We start from the raw sequence: 23053 nt of genomic DNA, 5'->3' as shown, positions 1-23053 counted from the left end.
TATTAATATATCCGCCAACGGTAATATGCAATTTTTCTAATAAAACTATATAATTATAAGGTTACTTTGGTGCAAATTCCCCACTCCTTATTTGAAGGGAAAAATCTATTGTTTATTTTTTCTTTAAAAAATCAATTTACTTTGTTATGACATATTTCTGCGGTTGTTTACATTATTTTAAATGTTTACAATATTTCCTAATTGGGTTATTAATATATCCGATAACCATAATATGCAATTTTTCTATTAAAACTAATCTATTATAGTGTCATTATGGTCGAAATTCCTAACTCCTCATTTATATCCATATATGGATTATGTTTATTTTTTCTATTAAAAAAAATTATTTAATTAAGAAATATTTTTTAGGTGTTTACATTATTCCATAATAGGAATATTAATATATCCGCCAACGGTAATATGCAATTTTTCTAATAAAACTATATAATTATAAGGTTACATTGGTGCAAATTCCCCACTCCTTATTTGAAGGGAAAAATCTATTGTTTATTTTTTCTTTAAAAAATCAATTTACTTTGTTATGACATATTTCTGCGGTTGTTTACATTATTTTAAATGTTTACAATATTTCCTAATTGGGTTATTTATATATCCGATAACCTTTATATGCAATTTTTCTATTAAAACTAATCTATTATAGTGTCATTTTCATTCATATATGGAATATGTTTATTTTTTCTATAAAAAAAAACAATTCTTTTAATTAAGAAATATTTTTTAGGTGTTTACATTATTCCATAATAGGGATATTAATATATCCGTCAACAGTAATATGCAATTTTTCTAATAAAACTATATAATTATAAGGTTACTTTGGTGCAAATTCCTCACTCCTTATATGAAGGGAAAAAAAATCTATTATGTTTATTTTTTCATTAAAAAATCAATTTATCTTGTTATGACATATTTCTGTGGTTGTTTACATTATTTTAAATGTTTACACTATTTCCTAATTGGGATATTAATATATCCCATAACCATAATATGCAATTTTTCTATTAAAACTAATCTATTATACTGTCATTTTGGTCGAAATTCCTAACTCCTCATTTATATCCATATATCGATTATGTTTATTTTTTCTATTAAAAAAAAACAATTTGTTTAATTAAGAAATATTTTTTAAGTGTTTACATTATTCCATAATAGGGATATTAATATATCCGCCAACGGTAATATGCAATTTTTCTAATAAAATTATATAATAATAAGGTTAATTTGGTGCAAATTCCTCACCCCTTATATGAAGGGAAAAATCTATTATGTTTATTTTTTCTATAAAAAATTCAATTGATTTAATTAAGACATATTTCTTCCTTGTTTACATTATTATAGATGTCTATATTATTTCCTAATAGGGATATTAATATATGGGATAACCATAATATGCAATTTTTCTATTAAAACTAATCTATTATACTGTCATTTTGGTCAAATTTCCTAACTCCTTATATAAATCTATAATTGGATTTTGTTTAAGTTTTCTATTAATAAAAATGTTTTATTTAATTAAGAAGTATTTATTATTTATTTACATTATTCCATAATAGGGTTATTAATATATCCGCCAACGGTAATATGCAATTTTTCTAATAAAACTATATAATTATAAGGTTACATTGGTGCAAATTCCCCACTCCTTATTTGAAGGGAAAAATCTATTATGTTTATTTTTTCCTTAAAAAATCAATTAATTTTGTTATGACATATTTCTGTGGTTGCTAACATTATTTTAAATGTTTACATTATTTCCTAATTGTGATATTAATATATCCGATAACCATAATGTGCAATTTTTCTATAAAAACTAATCTATTATAGTGTCATTATGGTCGAAATTCCTAACTCCTCATTTATATCCATATATGAATTATGTTTATTTTTTCTATTAAAAAAAATTATTTAATTAAGAAATATTTTTTGGTGTTTACATTATTCCATAATAGGGATATTAATATATCCGCCAACGGTAATATGCAATTTTTCTAATAAAACTATATAATTATAAGGTTACTTTGGTGCAAATTCCTCACTCCTTATTTGAAGGGAAAAATCTATTATGTTTATTTTTTCCTTAAAAAATCAATTTATTTTGTTATGACTTATTTCTGTGGTTGTTTACATTATTTCCTAATTGGGTTATTAATATATCCGATAACCATAATATGCAATTTTTCTATTAAACTAATCTATTATAGTGTCATTATGGTCGAAATTCCTAACTCCTCATTTATATCCATATATGTATTATGTTTATATTTTCTATTAAAAAAAAAATTAATTAATTAAGAAATATTTTTTAGGTGTTTAGGTTATTCCATAATAGGGATATTAATATATCCGCCAACGGTAATATGCAATTTTTCTAATAAAACTATATAATTATAAGGTTACATTGCTGCAAATTATCCACTCCTCATTTGAAGAAAAAAATATATTGTTTAGTTTTTCCTTAAAAAATCTATTTATTTTGTTATGACATATTTCTGTGGTTGTTTACATTATTTTAAATGTTTACAATATTTCCTAATTGGGTTATTAATATATCCGATATCCATAATATGCAATTTTTCTATTATAGTGTCATTATGGTCGAAATTCCTAACTCCTCATTTATATCCATATATGGATTATGTTTATTTTTTCTATTAAATAAAAACAATTTATTTAATTAAGAAATATTTTTTAGGTATTTAGGTTATTCCATAATAGGGATATTAATATATCCGCCAACGGTAATATGCAATTTTTCTAATAAAACTCTATAATTATAAGGCTACTTTGGTGCAAATTCCTCACTCCTTATTTGAAGGGAAAATCAATTATGTTTAATTTTTCCTTAAAAAATCAATTTATTTTGTTATCACTTATTTCTGTGGTAGTTTACATTATTTTAAATGTTTACATTATTTCCTAATTGGGATATTAATATATCCGAACACCATAATATGCAATTTTTCTATTAAAACTGATCTATTATAGTGTCATTATGGTCGAAATTCCTAACTCCTCAATTATATCCATATATGGATTATGTTTATTTTTTCTATTAAAAAAAAACAATTTATTTAATTAAGAAATATTTTTTAGGTATTTAGGTTATTCCATAATAGGGATATTAATATATCCGCCAACGGTAATATGCAATTTTTCTAATAAAACTATATAATTATAAGGTTATTTTGGTGCAAATTCCTCACTCCTTATTTGAAGGGAATAATCTATTATGTTTATTTTTTCCTTAAAAAATCAATTTATTTTGTTATGACTTATTTCTTTGGTTGCTGACATTATTTCCTAATTGGAATATTAATATATCCGATAACCATAATATGCAATTTTTCTATTAAAACTAATCTATTATAGTGTCATTATGGTCGAAATTCCTAATTCCTCATTTATATCCATATATGGATTATGTTTATTTTTTCTATTAAAAAAAACAATTTATTTAATTAAGTAATATTTTTTAGGTGTTTACATTATTCCATAATAGGGATATTGATATATCCGCCCACGGTAATATGCAATTTTTCTAATAAAACTATATAATTATAAGGTTACTTTGGTGCAAATTCCTCACTCCTTATTTGAAGGGAAAAATCTATGTTTATTTTATCCTAAAAAAATCAATTTATTTTGTTATGACGTATTTCTGTGGTTGTTCACAATATTTTAAATGTATATATTATTTCCTAATTGGGATATTAATATATCCGATAACCATAATATGCAATTTTTCTATTAAAACTAATCTATTATAGTGTCATTGTGGTCGAAATTCCTAACTCCTCATTTATATCCATATATGGTTTATGTTTATTTTTTCTATTAAAAAAAAAATTATTTAATTAAGAAATATTTTTTAGGTGTTTAGGTTATTCCATAATAGGGATATTAATATATCCGCCAACGGTAATATGCAATTTTTCTAATAAAACTATATAATTATAAGGTTACTTTGGTGCAAATTCCTCACTCCTTATTTGAAGGGAAACATCTATGTTTATTTTATCCTAAAAAAATCAATTTATTTTGTTATGACGTATTTCTGTGGTTGTTTACATTATTTTAAATATTTACAATATTTCCTAATTGGGTTATTAATATATCCGATATGCATAATATGCAATTTTTCTATTAAAACTAATCTATTATAGTGTCATTGTGGTCGAAATTCCTAACTCCTCATTTATATCCATATATGGTTTATGTTTATTTTTTCTATTAAAAAAAAATTATTTAATTAAGAAATATTTTTTAGGTGTTTAGGTTATTCCATAATAGGGATATTAATATATCCGCCAACGGTAATATGCAATTTTTCTAATAAAGCTATATAATTATAAGGTTACATTGCTGCAAATTATCCACTCCTCATTTGAAGGGAAAAATGTATTGTTTACTTTTTCCTTAAAAAATCTATTTATTTTGTTATGACATATTTCTGTGGTTGTTTACATTATTTTAAATGTTTACAATATTTCCTAATTGGGTTATTAATATATCCGATATCCATAATATGCAATTTTTCTATTAAAACTAATCTATTATAGTGTCATTATGTTCGAAATTCCTAACTCCTCATTTATATCCATATATGGATTATGTTTATTTTTTCTATTAAAAAAAAAACAATTTGTTTAATTAAGAAATATTTTTTAAGTGTTTACATTAATCCATAATAGGGATATTAATATATCCGCCAACGGTAATATGCAATTTTTCTAATAAAATTATATAATTATAAGGTTAATTTGGTGCAAATTCCTCACCCGTTATATGAAGGGAAAAATCTATTATGTTTATTTTTTCTATAAAAAATTCAATTGATTTAATTAAGACATATTTCTTCCTTGTTTACATTATTATAGATGTCTATATTATTTCCTAATAGGGATATTAATATATGGGATAACCATAATATGCAATTTTTCTATTAAAACTAATCTATTATACTGTCATTTTGGTCAAATTTCCTAACTCCTTATATAAGTTTATAATTGGATTTTGTTTAAGTTTTCTAGTAATAAAAATGTTTTATTTAATTAAGAAGTATTTATTATTTATTTACATTATTCCATAATAGGGATATTAATATATCCGCCAACGATAATATGCAATTTTGCTAATAAAACTATATAATTATAAGGTTACTTTGGTGCAAATTCCCCACTCCTCATTTGAAGGGAAAAATCTATTGTTTATTTTTTCCTTAAAAAACAACCAAAGAAATATGTCAAAAGAAAATTAATGGATTTTTTTATAGAAAAAATAAACTAATAGGGATATTTATATATCCCATAACCATAATATGCAATTTTTCTATTAAAACTAATCTATTATAGTGTCATTATGGTCGAAATTCCTAACTCCTCATTTATATCCATATATGGATTATGTTTATTTTTTCTATTAAAAAAAAATATTTAATTAAGAAATATTTTTTAGGTGTTTACATTATTCCATAATAGGGATATTAATATATCCGCCAACGGTAATATGCAATTTTGCTAATAAAACTATATAATTATAAGGTTAGTTTGGTGCAAATTCCCCACTCCTCATTTGAAGGGAAAAATCTATTGTTTATTTTTTCCTTAAAAAACAACCAAAGAAATATGTCAAAAGAAAATTAATTGATTTTTTTATAGAAAAAATAAACTAATAGGGATATTTATATATCCCATAACCATAATATGCAATTTTTCTATTAAAACTAATCTATTATAGTGTCATTATGGTCGAAATTCCTAACTCCTCATTTATATCCATCCATATATGGATTATGTTTATTTTTTCTATTAAAAAAAAACAATTTATTTAATTAAGAAATACTTTTTAGGTATTTACATTATTCCATAATAGGGATATTAATATATCCGCCAACGGTAATATGCAATTTTTCTAATAAAACTATATAATTATAAGGTTACTTTGGTGCAAATTCCCCACTCCTTATTTGAAGGGAAAAATCTATTGTTTATTTTTTCCCTTAAAAAATCAATTTATTTTGTTATGACATATTTCTGCGGTTGTTTACATTATTTTAAATGTTTACAATATTTCCTAATTGGGATATTAATATATCCGATAACCATAATATGCAATTTTTCTATTAAAACTAATCTATTATAGTGTCATTATGGTCGAAATTCCTAACTCCTCATTTATATCCATATATGGATTATGTTTATTTTTTCTATTAAAAAAAAATTATTTAATTAAGAAATATTTTTTAGGTGTTTACATTATTCCATAATAGGGATATTAATATATCCGCCAACGGTAATATGCAATTTTTCTAATAAAACTATATAATTATAAGGTTACTTTGGTGCAAATTCCCCACTCCTTATTTGAAGGGAAAAATCTATTGTTTATTTTTTCTTTAAAAAATCAATTTACTTTGTTATGACATATTTCTGCGGTTGTTTACATTATTTTAAATGTTTACAATATTTCCTAATTGGGTTATTAATATATCCGATAACCATAATATGCAATTTTTCTATTAAAACTAATCTATTATAGTGTCATTATGGTCGAAATTCCTAACTCCTCATTTATATCCATATATGGATTATGTTTATTTTTTCTATTAAAAAAAATTATTTAATTAAGAAATATTTTTTAGGTGTTTACATTATTCCATAATAGGAATATTAATATATCCGCCAACGGTAATATGCAATTTTTCTAATAAAACTATATAATTATAAGGTTACATTGGTGCAAATTCCCCACTCCTTATTTGAAGGGAAAAATCTATTGTTTATTTTTTCTTTAAAAAATCAATTTACTTTGTTATGACATATTTCTGCGGTTGTTTACATTATTTTAAATGTTTACAATATTTCCTAATTGGGTTATTTATATATCCGATAACCTTTATATGCAATTTTTCTATTAAAACTAATCTATTATAGTGTCATTTTCATTCATATATGGAATATGTTTATTTTTTCTATAAAAAAAAACAATTCTTTTAATTAAGAAATATTTTTTAGGTGTTTACATTATTCCATAATAGGGATATTAATATATCCGTCAACAGTAATATGCAATTTTTCTAATAAAACTATATAATTATAAGGTTACTTTGGTGCAAATTCCTCACTCCTTATATGAAGGGAAAAAAAATCTATTATGTTTATTTTTTCATTAAAAAATCAATTTATCTTGTTATGACATATTTCTGTGGTTGTTTACATTATTTTAAATGTTTACACTATTTCCTAATTGGGATATTAATATATCCCATAACCATAATATGCAATTTTTCTATTAAAACTAATCTATTATACTGTCATTTTGGTCGAAATTCCTAACTCCTCATTTATATCCATATATCGATTATGTTTATTTTTTCTATTAAAAGAAAACAATTTGTTTAATTAAGAAATATTTTTTAAGTGTTTACATTATTCCATAATAGGGATATTAATATATCCGCCAACGGTAATATGCAATTTTTCTAATAAAATTATATAATAATAAGGTTAATTTGGTGCAAATTCCTCACCCCTTATATGAAGGGAAAAATCTATTATGTTTATTTTTTCTATAAAAAATTCAATTGATTTAATTAAGACATATTTCTTCCTTGTTTACATTATTATAGATGTCTATATTATTTCCTAATAGGGATATTAATATATGGGATAACCATAATATGCAATTTTTCTATTAAAACTAATCTATTATACTGTCATTTTGGTCAAATTTCCTAACTCCTTATATAAATCTATAATTGGATTTTGTTTAAGTTTTCTATTAATAAAAATGTTTTATTTAATTAAGAAGTATTTATTATTTATTTACATTATTCCATAATAGGGTTATTAATATATCCGCCAACGGTAATATGCAATTTTTCTAATAAAACTATATAATTATAAGGTTACATTGGTGCAAATTCCCCACTCCTTATTTGAAGGGAAAAATCTATTATGTTTATTTTTTCCTTAAAAAATCAATTAATTTTGTTATGACATATTTCTGTGGTTGCTAACATTATTTTAAATGTTTACATTATTTCCTAATTGTGATATTAATATATCCGATAACCATAATGTGCAATTTTTCTATAAAAACTAATCTATTATAGTGTCATTATGGTCGAAATTCCTAACTCCTCATTTATATCCATATATGGATTATGTTTATTTTTTCTATTAAAAAAAATTATTTAATTAAGAAATATTTTTTAGGTGTTTACATTATTCCATAATAGGGATATTAATATATCCGCCAACGGTAATATGCAATTTTTCTAATAAAACTATATAATTATAAGGTTACTTTGGTGCAAATTCCTCACTCCTTATTTGAAGGGAAAAATCTATTATGTTTATTTTTTCCTTAAAAAATCAATTTATTTTGTTATGACTTATTTCTGTGGTTGTTTACATTATTTTAGTGTCATTATGGTCGAAATTCCTAACTCCTCATTTATATCCATTATTCCATAATAGGGATATTAATATATCCGCCAACGGTAATATGCAATTTTTCTAATAAAACTATATAATTATAAGGTTACATTGCTGCAAATTATCCACTCCTCATTTGAAGAAAAAAATATATTGTTTAGTTTTTCCTTAAAAAATCTATTTATTTTGTTATGACATATTTCTGTGGTTGTTTACATTATTTTAAATGTTTACAATATTTCCTAATTGGGTTATTAATATATCCGATATCCATAATATGCAATTTTTCTATTATAGTGTCATTTTGGTCGAAATTCCTAACTACTCATTTATATCCATATATGGATTATGTTTATTTTTTCTATTAAATAAAAACAATTTATTTAATTAAGAAATATTTTTTAGGTATTTAGGTTATTCCATAATAGGGATATTAATATATCCGCCAACGGTAATATGCAATTTTTCTAATAAAACTCTATAATTATAAGGCTACTTTGGTGCAAATTCCTCACTCCTTATTTGAAGGGAAAATCAATTATGTTTAATTTTTCCTTAAAAAATCAATTTATTTTGTTATCACTTATTTCTGTGGTAGTTTACATTATTTTAAATGTTTACATTATTTCCTAATTGGGATATTAATATATCCGAACACCATAATATGCAATTTTTCTATTAAAACTGATCTATTATAGTGTCATTATGGTCGAAATTCCTAACTCCTCAATTATATCCATATATGGATTATGTTTATTTTTTCTATTAAAAAAAAACAATTTATTTAATTAAGAAATATTTTTTAGGTATTTAGGTTATTCCATAATAGGGATATTAATATATCCGCCAACGGTAATATGCAATTTTTCTAATAAAACTATATAATTATAAGGTTATTTTGGTGCAAATTCCTCACTCCTTATTTGAAGGGAATAATCTATTATGTTTATTTTTTCCTTAAAAAATCAATTTATTTTGTTATGACTTATTTCTTTGGTTGCTGACATTATTTCCTAATTGGAATATTAATATATCCGATAACCATAATATGCAATTTTTCTATTAAAACTAATCTATTATAGTGTCATTATGGTCGAAATTCCTAATTCCTCATTTATATCCATATATGGATTATGTTTATTTTTTCTATTAAAAAAAACAATTTATTTAATTAAGTAATATTTTTTAGGTGTTTACATTATTCCATAATAGGGATATTGATATATCCGCCCACGGTAATATGCAATTTTTCTAATAAAACTATATAATTATAAGGTTACTTTGGTGCAAATTCCTCACTCCTTATTTGAAGGGAAAAATCTATGTTTATTTTATCCTAAAAAAATCAATTTATTTTGTTATGACGTATTTCTGTGGTTGTTCACAATATTTTAAATGTATATATTATTTCCTAATTGGGATATTAATATATCCGATAACCATAATATGCAATTTTTCTATTAAAACTAATCTATTATAGTGTCATTGTGGTCGAAATTCCTAACTCCTCATTTATATCCATATATGGTTTATGTTTATTTTTTCTATTAAAAAAAAAATTATTTAATTAAGAAATATTTTTTAGGTGTTTAGGTTATTCCATAATAGGGATATTAATATATCCGCCAACGGTAATATGCAATTTTTCTAATAAAACTATATAATTATAAGGTTACTTTGGTGCAAATTCCTCACTCCTTATTTGAAGGGAAACATCTATGTTTATTTTATCCTAAAAAAATCAATTTATTTTGTTATGACGTATTTCTGTGGTTGTTTACATTATTTTAAATATTTACAATATTTCCTAATTGGGTTATTAATATATCCGATATGCATAATATGCAATTTTTCTATTAAAACTAATCTATTATAGTGTCATTATGGTCGAAATTCCTAATTCCTCATTTATATCCATATATGGTTTATGTTTATTTTTTCTATTAAAAAAAAATTTATTTAATTAAGAAATATTTTTTAGGTGTTTAGGTTATTCCATAATAGGGATATTAATATATCCGCCAACGGTAATATGCAATTTTTCTAATAAAGCTATATAATTATAAGGTTACATTGCTGCAAATTATCCACTCCTCATTTGAAGGGAAAAATGTATTGTTTACTTTTTCCTTAAAAAATCTATTTATTTTGTTATGACATATTTCTGTGGTTGTTTACATTATTTTAAATGTTTACAATATTTCCTAATTGGGTTATTAATATATCCGATATCCATAATATGCAATTTTTCTATTAAAACTAATCTATTATAGTGTCATTATGTTCGAAATTCCTAACTCCTCATTTATATCCATATATGGATTATGTTTATTTTTTCTATTAAAAAAAAAACAATTTATTTAATTAAGAAATATTTTTTAGGTATTTAGGTTATTCCATAATAGGGATATTAATATATCCGCCAACGGTAATATGAAATTTTTCTAATAAAACTCTATAATTATAAGGCTACTTTGGTGCAAATTCCTCACTCCTTATTTGAAGGGAAAAATCAATTATGTTTATTTTTTTCTTAAAAAATCAATTTATTTTGTTATCACTTATTTCTGTGGTTGTTTACATTATTTTAAATGTTTACATTATTTCCTAATTGGGATATTAATATATCCGAAAACCATAATATGTAATTTTTCTATTAAAACTGATCTATTATAGTGTCATTATGGTCGAAATTCCTAACTCCTCATTTATATCCATATATGGATTATGTTTATTTTTTCTATTAAAAAAAAAACAATTTATTTAATTAAGAAATATTTTTTAGGTATTTAGGTTATTCCATAATAGGGATATTAATATATCCGCCAACGGTAATATGCAATTTTTCTAATAAATCTATATAATTATAAGGTTACTTTGGTGCAAATTCCTCACTCCTTATTTGAAGGGAATAATCTATTATGTTTATTTTTTCCTTAAAAAATCAATTTATTTTGTTATCACTTATTTCTGTGGTTGTTTACATTATTTTAAATGTTTACATTATTTCCTAATTGGCATATTAATATATCCGATAACCATAATATGCAATTTTTCTATTAAAACTAATCTATTATAGTGTCATTATGGTAGAAATTCCTAATTCCTCATTTATATCCATATATGGATTATGTTTATTTTTTCTATTAAAAAAAAATTATTTAATTAAGAAATACAGGTGTTACAGGTGTTTACATTATTCCATAATTGGGATATTAATATATCCGCCAACGGTAATATGCAATTTTTCTGATAAAACTATATAATTATAAGGTTACTTTGGTGCAAATACCTTACTCCTTTTTTAAAGGGAAACATCTATTTTGTTTATTTTTTCTATAAAAAAATCAATTAATTTTCTTTTGACATATTTCTTTGGTTGTTTACATTATTTTAAATGTTTACACTATTTCCTAATTGGGATATTAATATATCCCATAACCATAAAATGCAATTTTTCTATTAAAACTAATCTATTATACTGTCATTTTGGTCGAAATACCTAACTCCTCATTTATATCCATATATGGATTATATTTATTTTTTCTATTAAAAAAAATTATATAATTATGAAATACTTTTTAGGTGTTTACATTATGCCATAATAAGTATATTAATATATCCGCCAACGGTAATATGCAATTTTTCTAATAAAACTATAAATTATAAGGTTACTTTGGTGTAAATTCCTCACTCCTTATAAGAAGGGAAAAATCTATTATTTTTATTTTTTCCTTAAAAAATCAATTTATTTTGTTATGACATATTTCTGTGGTTGTTTACATTATTTTAAAAGTTTACATTATTTCCTAATTGGGATATTAATATATCCGATAACCATAATATGTAATTTTTCTATTAAAATTAATCATAATTATTAATCTATTATAGTGTCATTATGGTCGAAATTCCTAACTCCTCATTTATATCCATATTATTTTATTTTATTTTATGTATATTTTATTTTATGATTATGTTTATTTTTTCTATTAAAAAAAAAACAATTTATTTAATTAAGAAATATTTTCTAGGTGTTTACATTATTCCATAATAGGGATATTAATATATCCGCCAACGGTAATATGCAATTTTTCTATTAAACCTGTATAATTATAAGGTTACTTTGGTGCAAATACCTTACTAATTTTTTAAAGGGAAACATCTATTTTGTTTATTTTTTCTATAAAAAAAATCAATTAATTTTCTTTTGACATATTTCGTTGGTTGTTTACATTATTTTAAATGTTTACACTATTTCCTAATTGGGATATTAATATATCCTATAACCATAATATGCAATTTTTCTATTAGAACTAATCTATTATAGTGTCATTATGGTCGAAATTCCTAACTCCTCATTTATATCCATCCATATATGGATTATGTTCATTTTTTCTATTAAACAAAAACAATTTATTTAATTAAGAAATATTTTTTTAGGTGTTTACATTATTCCATAATAGGGATATTAATATATCCGCCAAAGGTAACATGCAATTTTTCTAATAAAACTATATAATTATAAGGTTACTTTGGTGCAAATTCCTCACTTCTTATTTGAAGGGAAAAATCTATTATGTTTATTTTTTCCTTAAAAAATCAATTTATTTTGTTATGACATATTTCTGTGGTTGTTTACATTATTTTAAATGTTTACACTATTTCCTAATAGGGATATTAATATATCGTATAACCATAATATCGAATTTTTCTATACTAAATTATTATAGTGTGATTTTGGTTGAAATTCCTAACTCCTTATTTAAATTTATAATTGGATTTTGTTTAATTTTTCTATTAAAAAAAAACAATTTAATTAAGAAATATTTTTTTAGGTGTTTACATTATTCCATGATAGGGATATTAATATATCCGATAACGGTAATATTTTCTAATAAAGCTATTTAATTATAAGGTTACTTTGGTGCAAATTCCTGACTCCTTATTTGATGGGAAAAATCTATTGTTTATTTTTTCTTAAAAAATCAATTTATTTTGTTATGACATATTTCTGTGCTTGTTTATTTTATTTTGGATGTTTACATTATTTCCTAATTGGGATATTAATATATCCTATTTATTTATTTATCAATTTATTTTATTAAGAAATATTCTTTAGGTGTTTACATTATTCCATAATAGGGATATTAATATATCCGCGAACGGTAATATGCAATTTTTCTAATAAAACTATATAATTATGAGGTTACTTTGGTGCAAATTCCTCACTCCTTATTTGATGGGAAAAATCTATTCTTTATTTTTTCTTAAAAAATAAATTTATTTTATTATGAAATTTTTCTGTGGTTGTTTATATTATTTTAGATGTTTTCATTATTTCCTAATTGGGATATTAATATATCCTATAACCATAATATGCAATTTTTCTATTAAAACTTATCTATTATAGTGTCATTTTGGTCGAAATTCCTAACTCCTCATTTAAATCCATAATTGGATTATGTTTATTTTTTTTTATTAAAAAAAAACAATTTTTTAATTAAAAAATATTTTTTAGGCGTTTACATTATTTCATAATAGGGATATTAATATATCCGCCAACTGTAATATGCAATTTTTCTATTAAAACTGTATAATTATAAGGTTACTTTGGTCGAAATTCCTAACTTCTTATTTAAATCCATAATTGGATTTTGTTTATATTTTCTATTAAAAAAAACAGTTTATTTAATTATGAAAAACTTTTTTAGTTGTTTACATTATTCCCTAATAGGGATATTAATATATCCGGCAACGGTATTACACAATTTCTCTATTAAAACTGTATAATTATTAGGTTACTTTGGTGCAAATTCCTCACTCCTTATTTAAAGGGAAAATCTTTTATCTTTATTTTTTCTACAAAAATTTCAATTTATTTAATTATAAATATTTCTTTGGTGGTTTACATTATTTTAAGTATTTACACTACTTCCTATTATGGATATTAATATATCAGCCAAGGACAATGATGCTCTCTATCTTTGCATATTCAATCAAATCGAATTGTAATGAGATATGGAAATGAATGACTACAATAAACAAGCGTACAAGTAAGAACTATTTAGTTAGGTGGAAAAGATTCTCTACAATAAAATCCTTGGGTTGAATTGAAACGTACAAATGCTGGAATTGTAAACTAGTGTTAGTTTGGAAATTAACCGCTGTATGGAGGTACTAGTAATAGTGAGTGATTGCAACTTTCTGGATGCGCAATTATGATTTTATGCTGACAATTACCAAGACAGGGTGATGAAAGTGGAAACAACTAAAGGTGAGTATATAGTTATAATAGCGTAACTGCAATAAATCTTATTGTAGAGTGTAAATGATTTATGTGCATAGATATGTGTGTAATTATTGGGAATATACAAATAGAATTTTGTTTAAATGATTAACAGATATGGCAAATACATTAGGTTAAATCCAATTTTATCAAGAAAAATATACAAAGGTAATAACGGAAAAAACAAATGAGAAATACATTGATATTAGAATGACTTGGCAAAGGAATACTGCAACTAAATTTGCTCTGTAAAGTAAAGTAAATTACATTACTTGGAAATACCTATTAATTAGATGGATTAAGACCTCCAGGGTATTCCAAAAAAAAAAGAAAAAAATTTGGAAGAAAGTTAAATGTAAATATAATAAAGCAACTCTAACCTACAATTTATTGTGGCTGTATAAATAATTGCAGTTTAAGTCCTTCGGTAATATAACATTCTACACATGTGGATTTTACATAAATTTACCTGCCAGTGTTGACTGGTTCTGGAGAAATTATGCATGCGAGCACAGCAAAATACTTGGGCATGACACTAGATGAACACAAGTGGAAATACCATATTAAAATGAAAAGAGCAGAACTTTGTAAACAGTTCAGAAAATATGGTGGTTGCTTGAACAGCAATCCGAATTATGATTTCATAAAAAAATTTTGTTTTATCAAATTATCAGATTATTTTAAAGCCAATGGTAAATGTGAATCTGTAACTCTAAGTCTTAAGATTTAAGGCTATGACAAAAAGGTTTAATGTCAGTATGATCCACACTTATGGAAATAAGTTCTTCGCATTTTGGTTCACGCCCAATGATATATTAGAGTTGAAAACATCCACAAAGAGCTAAGGGTACCGACGTTCAGCGAATAAATTTAACAGTTTGCGAACTACAGGCAGAAAGCTGAAGAGACAAAAACACACTGAATTAGTATTATTGAGCTCTATGTGGAAGTTTAGCAATAATATTTTTAGCAATATCACTTTAAGAGTAAAAATTACTGAGTAGTGAATAACTATTTGTAATAGGTAAAATACAATTATGGAAAGGAATATAAAAAAGGGACTAATAAAGAGATATGCAAATTTATCTCTAGTAAGATAGCTCGTATTGTCTCGAGGATAACAACATTGTATTTCTACTGACTTGGATTGTGGAATTGAGAAAATTTATGTATATCTTTTTACATATAACGTTAGAATCACACTGAAAAAGTATATCAACAAAGAGAGAATATCATAAATGTTTAGGCTATAGTATAACAAGGCAACTTGCGTTAATATTAATTTCAACAGTTATTTCGATAAATACTCGATAATTTATTGGATTTAATAGGCAAATCTGATAAAGTATCTGCTTGTGTAGAAGTCTAAAAAATGGTAGATTTATCTTACTATTAATAGAGCAAGGATTCGTTACCAGTTCTTAAGAAGCGGAACTGTTCCATGAGGTTTTGTTTACTTGAAACCATATAACAAGAAAAAAACACTATCTGAAATGCTGAGAATGTAATAATCTTTTAATTATTTATTACTAATTATTAATACATGCTAATAATATCAAATTTACTCATCAGGAGCTGTGTTTACATGATGTGACCGTGATTAAGCAATAAATAAAACCGATGGCGGCGGTGTTACCTGTGGACGAGACTTGGGTAGTCGATGGTGGACGTCTGAACTGAATGGTCAGTGACTAAATGATCGAATGATCGAAAGTACCCTTTAATAATCGTCTCGGGGTTGCCAGCTATTCGTCCTAGTTGGGGCTGCTGGCACCCCGCCCTTACGCAATATCTAGGACTATATTTCCGGGTATTTTGTAAATCACGATATAAATCGATATGGCTCAAAAACGCTACAATATGAGCGTTTTATCTAGTAATTTTTAGGTACGCCGCTGGGATGTTAATAATGAATGTCACGTTAGTTATGATGCTAAATTGTTCTTCTTAATAAATAGATGTTTAAAAGATCTGGTAGTAATATTTAAACAGTAGACTAGTTTTTATCAATTGCTTTTCAATTCAGTTGTTGATTAAATTGTTATTAAAACCACTACTAATTCTAAATTAACAAAAATAATGTGAAATCTAGTAGAATGCTTTTTGATATGAAAAATAAACATGAAATTTTAATAGATATGACTAACTCTGTCATTTTGTCTCTTTCTCTCTCTCTCTCTCTCTCTCTCTCTCTCTCTCTCTCACACACACTCTCTCTCTCTCTCTCTCTCTCTCTCTCTCTCTCTCTCTCTCTCTCTCTCTCTCTTACTTTCTCTCTCTCATACGTATATACACACACTTTTCCTGTCATTTTTCACTTTCTTCTGTTCTCTTTTTTTTCTTTTAAATAGTGGTACATTTGCTCTCTATTTTCCCCGTTTTCTCGTTTTCAGAAAGATCAACGTTTATCAACAATAATATCAACATATCATACCGGACACTTATTCAGTAATAATTCCCATTGCTGATCAATGTTTATTTCTGTCATTCCAATAATAATAAGCTCGAATAAAATAAAGCGCTCCATATTTATAACACCTGCAAAACTCAGTACTAGATATAATGAAAATTCAGTGCAATATAACGTTTTGGCTCTGGAACGACTTTAACACACTGGCTTAGATTAAATATTTCAAAAAATATTTATACATGTTTCATTTAATTGTTATGCATAACTAAAGAAGATCTTTCACACCATTTTTCGAGAACTTAAATCAGCCTATGTATTTATTTAAATAAGCTGTATTAAAAATCTACATCGGATACGAAAGGTGCCCAAACTAAACAATAGATCGTTTTCCTGACGTGAATTGATTGCAGGGCATAAATTTTAAAGTAAAATCGCAAATTCGCTTGTAGCTTTAAAATCTCTCAATTTTCAATGTACATCCAGATTTTTATCAGCTTGTTTTTATGAGTTCCATTCGACGCCGCTACAAATATTTATGACGCAATACGGACGACATGGGTATCAAGTTGACAACCCTCCAAATACGATAAACAGTCGATATCAGTTTATGATACTGTATAGCAAGGTTTTATATTTAATATTTAATAAATAGTACATAAACCGGACGTATATTCGTTTAAATATATAGTTTCAATAAATAGCGAATGAATATTCTATGATCTATATATATATATATATAATACAATTGGTGACCCCGACGTGATCAAAGTTCCTAATAGGTAAATCAGCTCATGAACACTTGAACACATGGTAAATCAACACATGAACAGCATTGCATCACGAAACGGGACACGTAAGGCACTACACTTATAGGTACCCTCAAACAAAGCGAATCGCCCCAAGACGAACGACGTCCTGCTACAACTTCGATGGCAGTTGATCCCGTAAAATTCCTCGCTGAGGTTAGGATCCCCATCTCGTCAGCAGTCCCTGGGCATTTGTTTGCGTGATTGCGGGTGTACTCCGGAACCTGCACCACATAGAGGTACATTCCACGGCAGTTCCACTAGGAGGGTAGTTATGTGGCGACCGCCACGACCCTTTAGGCCGCCACGAATACACCACCAGCAATACAAAGGTTGGCAACGCCGGTGGATTGGTACCATGCAGTTCAAGGCGATAAGAGACCATCACAACGACGTCTCACTCTCTTTTCTTTTCTCCATCACCTTGTAACAGTACTACTTACACAGCACTACCATTCTTCCTCTACCTAAACTAATATCCTGTCAATTCTCCCGTCGACCACATGTATCAATCATAAGTTAAAATAAACAAGTTTGATTCAACCAGTGTTTTTAGTTCTAGTGCAAATTCCCTCCAAAAATACTAGTGAGTGTTCGGACAAGCAATCGCGTCGACAGCCATTTATACCGACCGACCGACCCGACGAACATTCCTACAATTGGTGTAAGGTTTGAAGTATAAGCTGTTATTTTAATTTAAAACTATTAAACATTGTCGATCCCTATTATTTTCAATTATATTATTCGCCATATCTCACAGTCAGATTAAATACGTAGGAATGTTCGTCGAGTCGGTTAGTCGGTCGAAATGTGTGGCTGCCGCTGCGATTATTTGTCAGAACACTCACTACTATTTTTGGAAGGAATTTGCACGAGAACTGAAAAACACTGCTTTAATAATCACTTGTTTATTTCGATATTGAGTGATACATGTGGTCGACGGGAGAATTGACAGGATATTAGGTTAGGTAGAGGAATTACGGTAGCGCTGTGGAAGTGGTACTATTACAAGGGGACGGAGAAAAGAAAAGAGAGCGAGACGTCGTCGTGATGGTCTTTTATCGCCTGGAACTGCATGGTACCAATCCACCGGCGTTGCCAACCTTTGTGCTTGTTGATGAAAACGTGGTGGCCTAAAGGCGATCGCCACAAATATACCGTTTTTTTTTTGAATAATCAGAGACGTATTGGCACACTTCTAACGAAACAGCCATAAATATATATGAGTAAATTATCCAAACTTCCATGGTATAATCTCATGGAGTGGTTTCCCAACATTTGCTGTCCATAAGTCCACCGCTGAGCAACTCAAATAATTCACTTTTGAAGGAATCTACAGCCTGGAGTTTAGCCTAGGTTAGAATTCTAGCCTCTTATCACTATTGCTTTCAAGAATTTTGCATACGTCTAACAACTGGAGGACTTTGACAGGATCATTCGTTTACGTGTTCGAACTAATCAGGCATCATTACATCTCTTTTTAACTAGAATAAAGGGAAAAAAATGTCGGATTCTAAAACGAATTTACAAATTACGGCAGGCAATACATTAAACCTCTTGATGACGCATATATAAATAAACTTTGAATAGACTATAGTCAGATAGTAAACTGCAATTGTAGAATTGTATACACATATTAAATTTCCTTAGCAAAATAATACCTTTGAGACTCGTACAGATGAATTATTTTTAACAGAATTCTATGAAACAATGAAAAGTCTATGCTATTTTAGAACTATATATTCTATAGTTGATCGCTAAAATTATTTACATAATAATATAAACGGTTTATCGTAATTTAATGGAAAATGCTTACGTTGATGACTATAATCTCTATGAAAATCAAAAGACCTTCGACAAATTACCTATTTCGACTCTGATTCTAAATTCCCGGAGCGTATTCTATCCCTAGGGAGGGACCATTAATTTGCCAAGAACTTCCTTGCTTGATGTTAAATTAATTGCTCGACATACTTACTTGAAAAAACAACAAATGAAATGGCTGGTTTCTTTTGATGCGGTCGCGTAGCAGACCTGGAAAATAATTTAAAAAAAATTTAATATAGTTTATTTAAACACCCTATATTTGCAGTAGTTGTTAGAGCGATTAATATGGTACTGAATATTCTAAGAGTAATGTAATTAATATAAATTATTAGCTGGCTTGGTGGCGCAGTGGAAAGGGGATGGGACGATCCTCCTACTATTGCGATAGCCGCGAGTTCGAATCCTGCTGGGGCATGGTCGTAAATTTATATTTGTGATTGTTTAAAATTCGTGGATGTTCTAGGCAATAGTGTAAAATCCGACAATGAAAATGATCCCAGTCACGCCAGTAACCAGGCTGGGTAAGACCAGATGTCTTCTGGGATGATTTCTAAAGTTGGTCATTCGCCAGTGGGTAGGTTTACTGCTGAGGACCGTGGTTCGGAGCCCACGTTAAACTTTAGGCCCAGTCTATATAAACTCATAGTTGGTAAAAGGGGACTTTAAAATATATTAATATATATATATATATATATATATATATATATATATATATATATATATATATATATATATATATATTTAATATATTATTATTATTATTATAATTTCATCTACATTAAAATATGATTGAATCGATAGTGTTGTTATACCTTCAACTAGTTTTAATACAATTGATAAACGGGTCAACCTTACAAAGTAAACACAGGAGTTATTTAACCTAAAAATTTCCGTCTGTAGGCCCACATTGACCTTAACATTTGCTTGTATACAACCGTTTGTTATGTAGTGTTAATTCGTCGATTGTCGTCTAATCAACTAGAACATTTTTAGCTTCATACAAAATTCTGATTTTTTATTTTTAATACGCTTTTTCCATTTAAGCTTATGTCATGTTCAAGTATTTAGTTATATTCGCATAGGGATTTACTCTAGATTCAATTATTATTCTATTCAAAACTATATTCTATTCATGAAGAATATATATTAAGTTATATAACATGTAAGGATTAAATCACAAGCTATTATTTTAATTAAAACTCTTAAATTATTACAGAAAACATTGTCGATCCAATATTATTTTCAATTATATCATTCGCCATACCTCACAGTCAGATTAAATATACCGTTTTTTTATGTTATATATACCGTTTATGTCATGTTCAAGTATTTAGTTATATTCGCATACGGAATTACTCTAGATTCAATTATTATTGGAACATAATCTTTTGATCTGAAATCCACATTTATAAACTACGTATTTAATTATGTTCGTCATTTCTCAGTCCTCCTTAATTTACAGTTGTTTAAACAATGTTACTTATTTAATTTATTTTCAAGATCAATTGTCGAATGCTTGTGTTTAAATTGAAACTGTTAGGTAGAAGTGCTTGCGAAGCCTTTGGTATTGGTCCATATAATGTGTAATCTGGTTTAGGGATCATAATAATTTTCATAAACTTCAACTACATAGGCATATATAACATTCCCAGTTGTTTAAGTAATTGCCCACTTATAATACCTTAGAGCATATTTTATATTGAAAGGTTAGTTTTTAAAATCTTGAATTATTCCATTAGTATGTTTACATTACTTTATTGCGAATCAGGCACTTTTATTGTCAATACACAAATTCGATTTGATTGAGTTTATTTATTTATTTCCTTTAATTTGTTGTTATTTTCTGACATGATTATCATCATTAATATTATCAATCAATAGCCATTGCTCGGTGGGAGTGGAATTCAATCTCACCACTCCCAAAAGGACGATTTTGCCACAGAAGTCTGCATTGAACACTTTGACGTTTCATTCAGCAGATATGTCCATACGTGTATTGAATCTTTAATAAGATTTTGCAGGAAGAGGTGCAGGAATTTCATGTCATGTTGATGTCAGACTGTAACAGTGCTCTGTCAAGTCTTGGATGTCAATACTAGATTGGCAAGATAAGCGTTCGAAAGAGGCAGATTTTAATATTAATTGTAATATTTTCTTTCTTGCAGACGCATCATCTCTGGTTATCTTATTGGATGGTTAACGTCCTTTCCAATATATCCCTTTGACTGAACAACACAACATCTGACCATTTCTTAGTTGATCTCATAAAAAACGTATTTCATAATAAACTGACAATATGTTTTACTCAAAGATTTAAATAAAAATTTCTACTTCTCAATTGAACCACATTGAAAATAACTTGCATATATTTTTATGACTTCTCTTTATTGGTGAAAAGACGAAGCATAACTGCAAACAAATGTTAAACAACCTAACCTGCTAAATTCGATCGTATGGATGCAAAATAACAGTCTTCGATTTACTTTTAATGTGTCACTCAGTATACGCATCTATGGTGAGCAGGAAACGCTCAAATTTGTATTTTCTACATGATATTCATTACCTTTGGCGTTACACTCATTAACTTGTGAGAGCTTATTGCTGGCTTTTTCACCAATATACGCCTTCGAGGATGGATTACCTCCATGACGTTTGTCGCAGGTGACTGTCGATTTTTCCGTGAGTAATCTACCAAGGGATAGTTCTGACTCTTCCAGTATCAGCAAACAATCAAGATAAAACTGAGAAATATCCCGAACGGCTTTTCATGTTCTCGGACGGTTCGAATAGCGATAACTATGTAGGAGCAACATTTACATCGATGATGTCGGAAGGACACTTCAGGCTCCCCATTTCATCGAGTGTATTGACGGCTGAACTGTTTGCCACATATAGGGCCTTGACCTCAGTACAACATATGCAAGACAAAGGATTAGTTATCGCCTCCGATTCAAAGAGCTCCTTAAAGTGCCTCCAACCATATCTACCCCTACATCCGCTAGGAGTGCTTATCCGTGAACTAACCTCTAAATTGGAAAGGAGCGGCAAAACTATCAGATTTATGTGGCTCTCTTCTCACTCTCGGATCATTGAAAATGAAAGAGCGGATTACTTAGCCAAGAAGAGGGTGGGATCATTTGCAGAAAATTCTTTCTTTTTTTTATCCTTTTCCTCTGGTTTCTTCTGGAATAGATATATGAAGCACCACTTTACTAGAATATTTAGATATCTAGACCAACTCAGATGGGATAACAGAAAACAACAAGCT

The 23053-nt window shown here is 26.8% G+C and overlaps 1 protein-coding gene across 1 annotated transcript in view; it reads right to left on the bottom strand.

Moving 5' to 3' along the window:
- LOC143206685 (uncharacterized) overlaps window positions 1–23053 on the bottom strand; it is a 216585-nt gene that overhangs the window by 71822 nt on the left and 121710 nt on the right. The window contains exon 2 of the mRNA XM_076419343.1: window positions 19937–19992. Coding sequence (XP_076275458.1) covers window positions 19937–19992 — 56 coding nt within the window. The remainder of the gene's footprint in view (window positions 1–19936; window positions 19993–23053) is intronic.

Source organism: Rhynchophorus ferrugineus, unplaced genomic scaffold (genome assembly GCF_030347505.1).
Source record: "Rhynchophorus ferrugineus isolate W39M unplaced genomic scaffold, kcgeb_rfMv2 rfM1, whole genome shotgun sequence".
In the NCBI taxonomy this organism is placed as follows: Eukaryota; Metazoa; Arthropoda; class Insecta; order Coleoptera; family Curculionidae; genus Rhynchophorus; species Rhynchophorus ferrugineus.
Note: the sequence above shows the minus strand (reverse complement) of the source record. Positions and strands in the feature narration are given on the sequence as shown.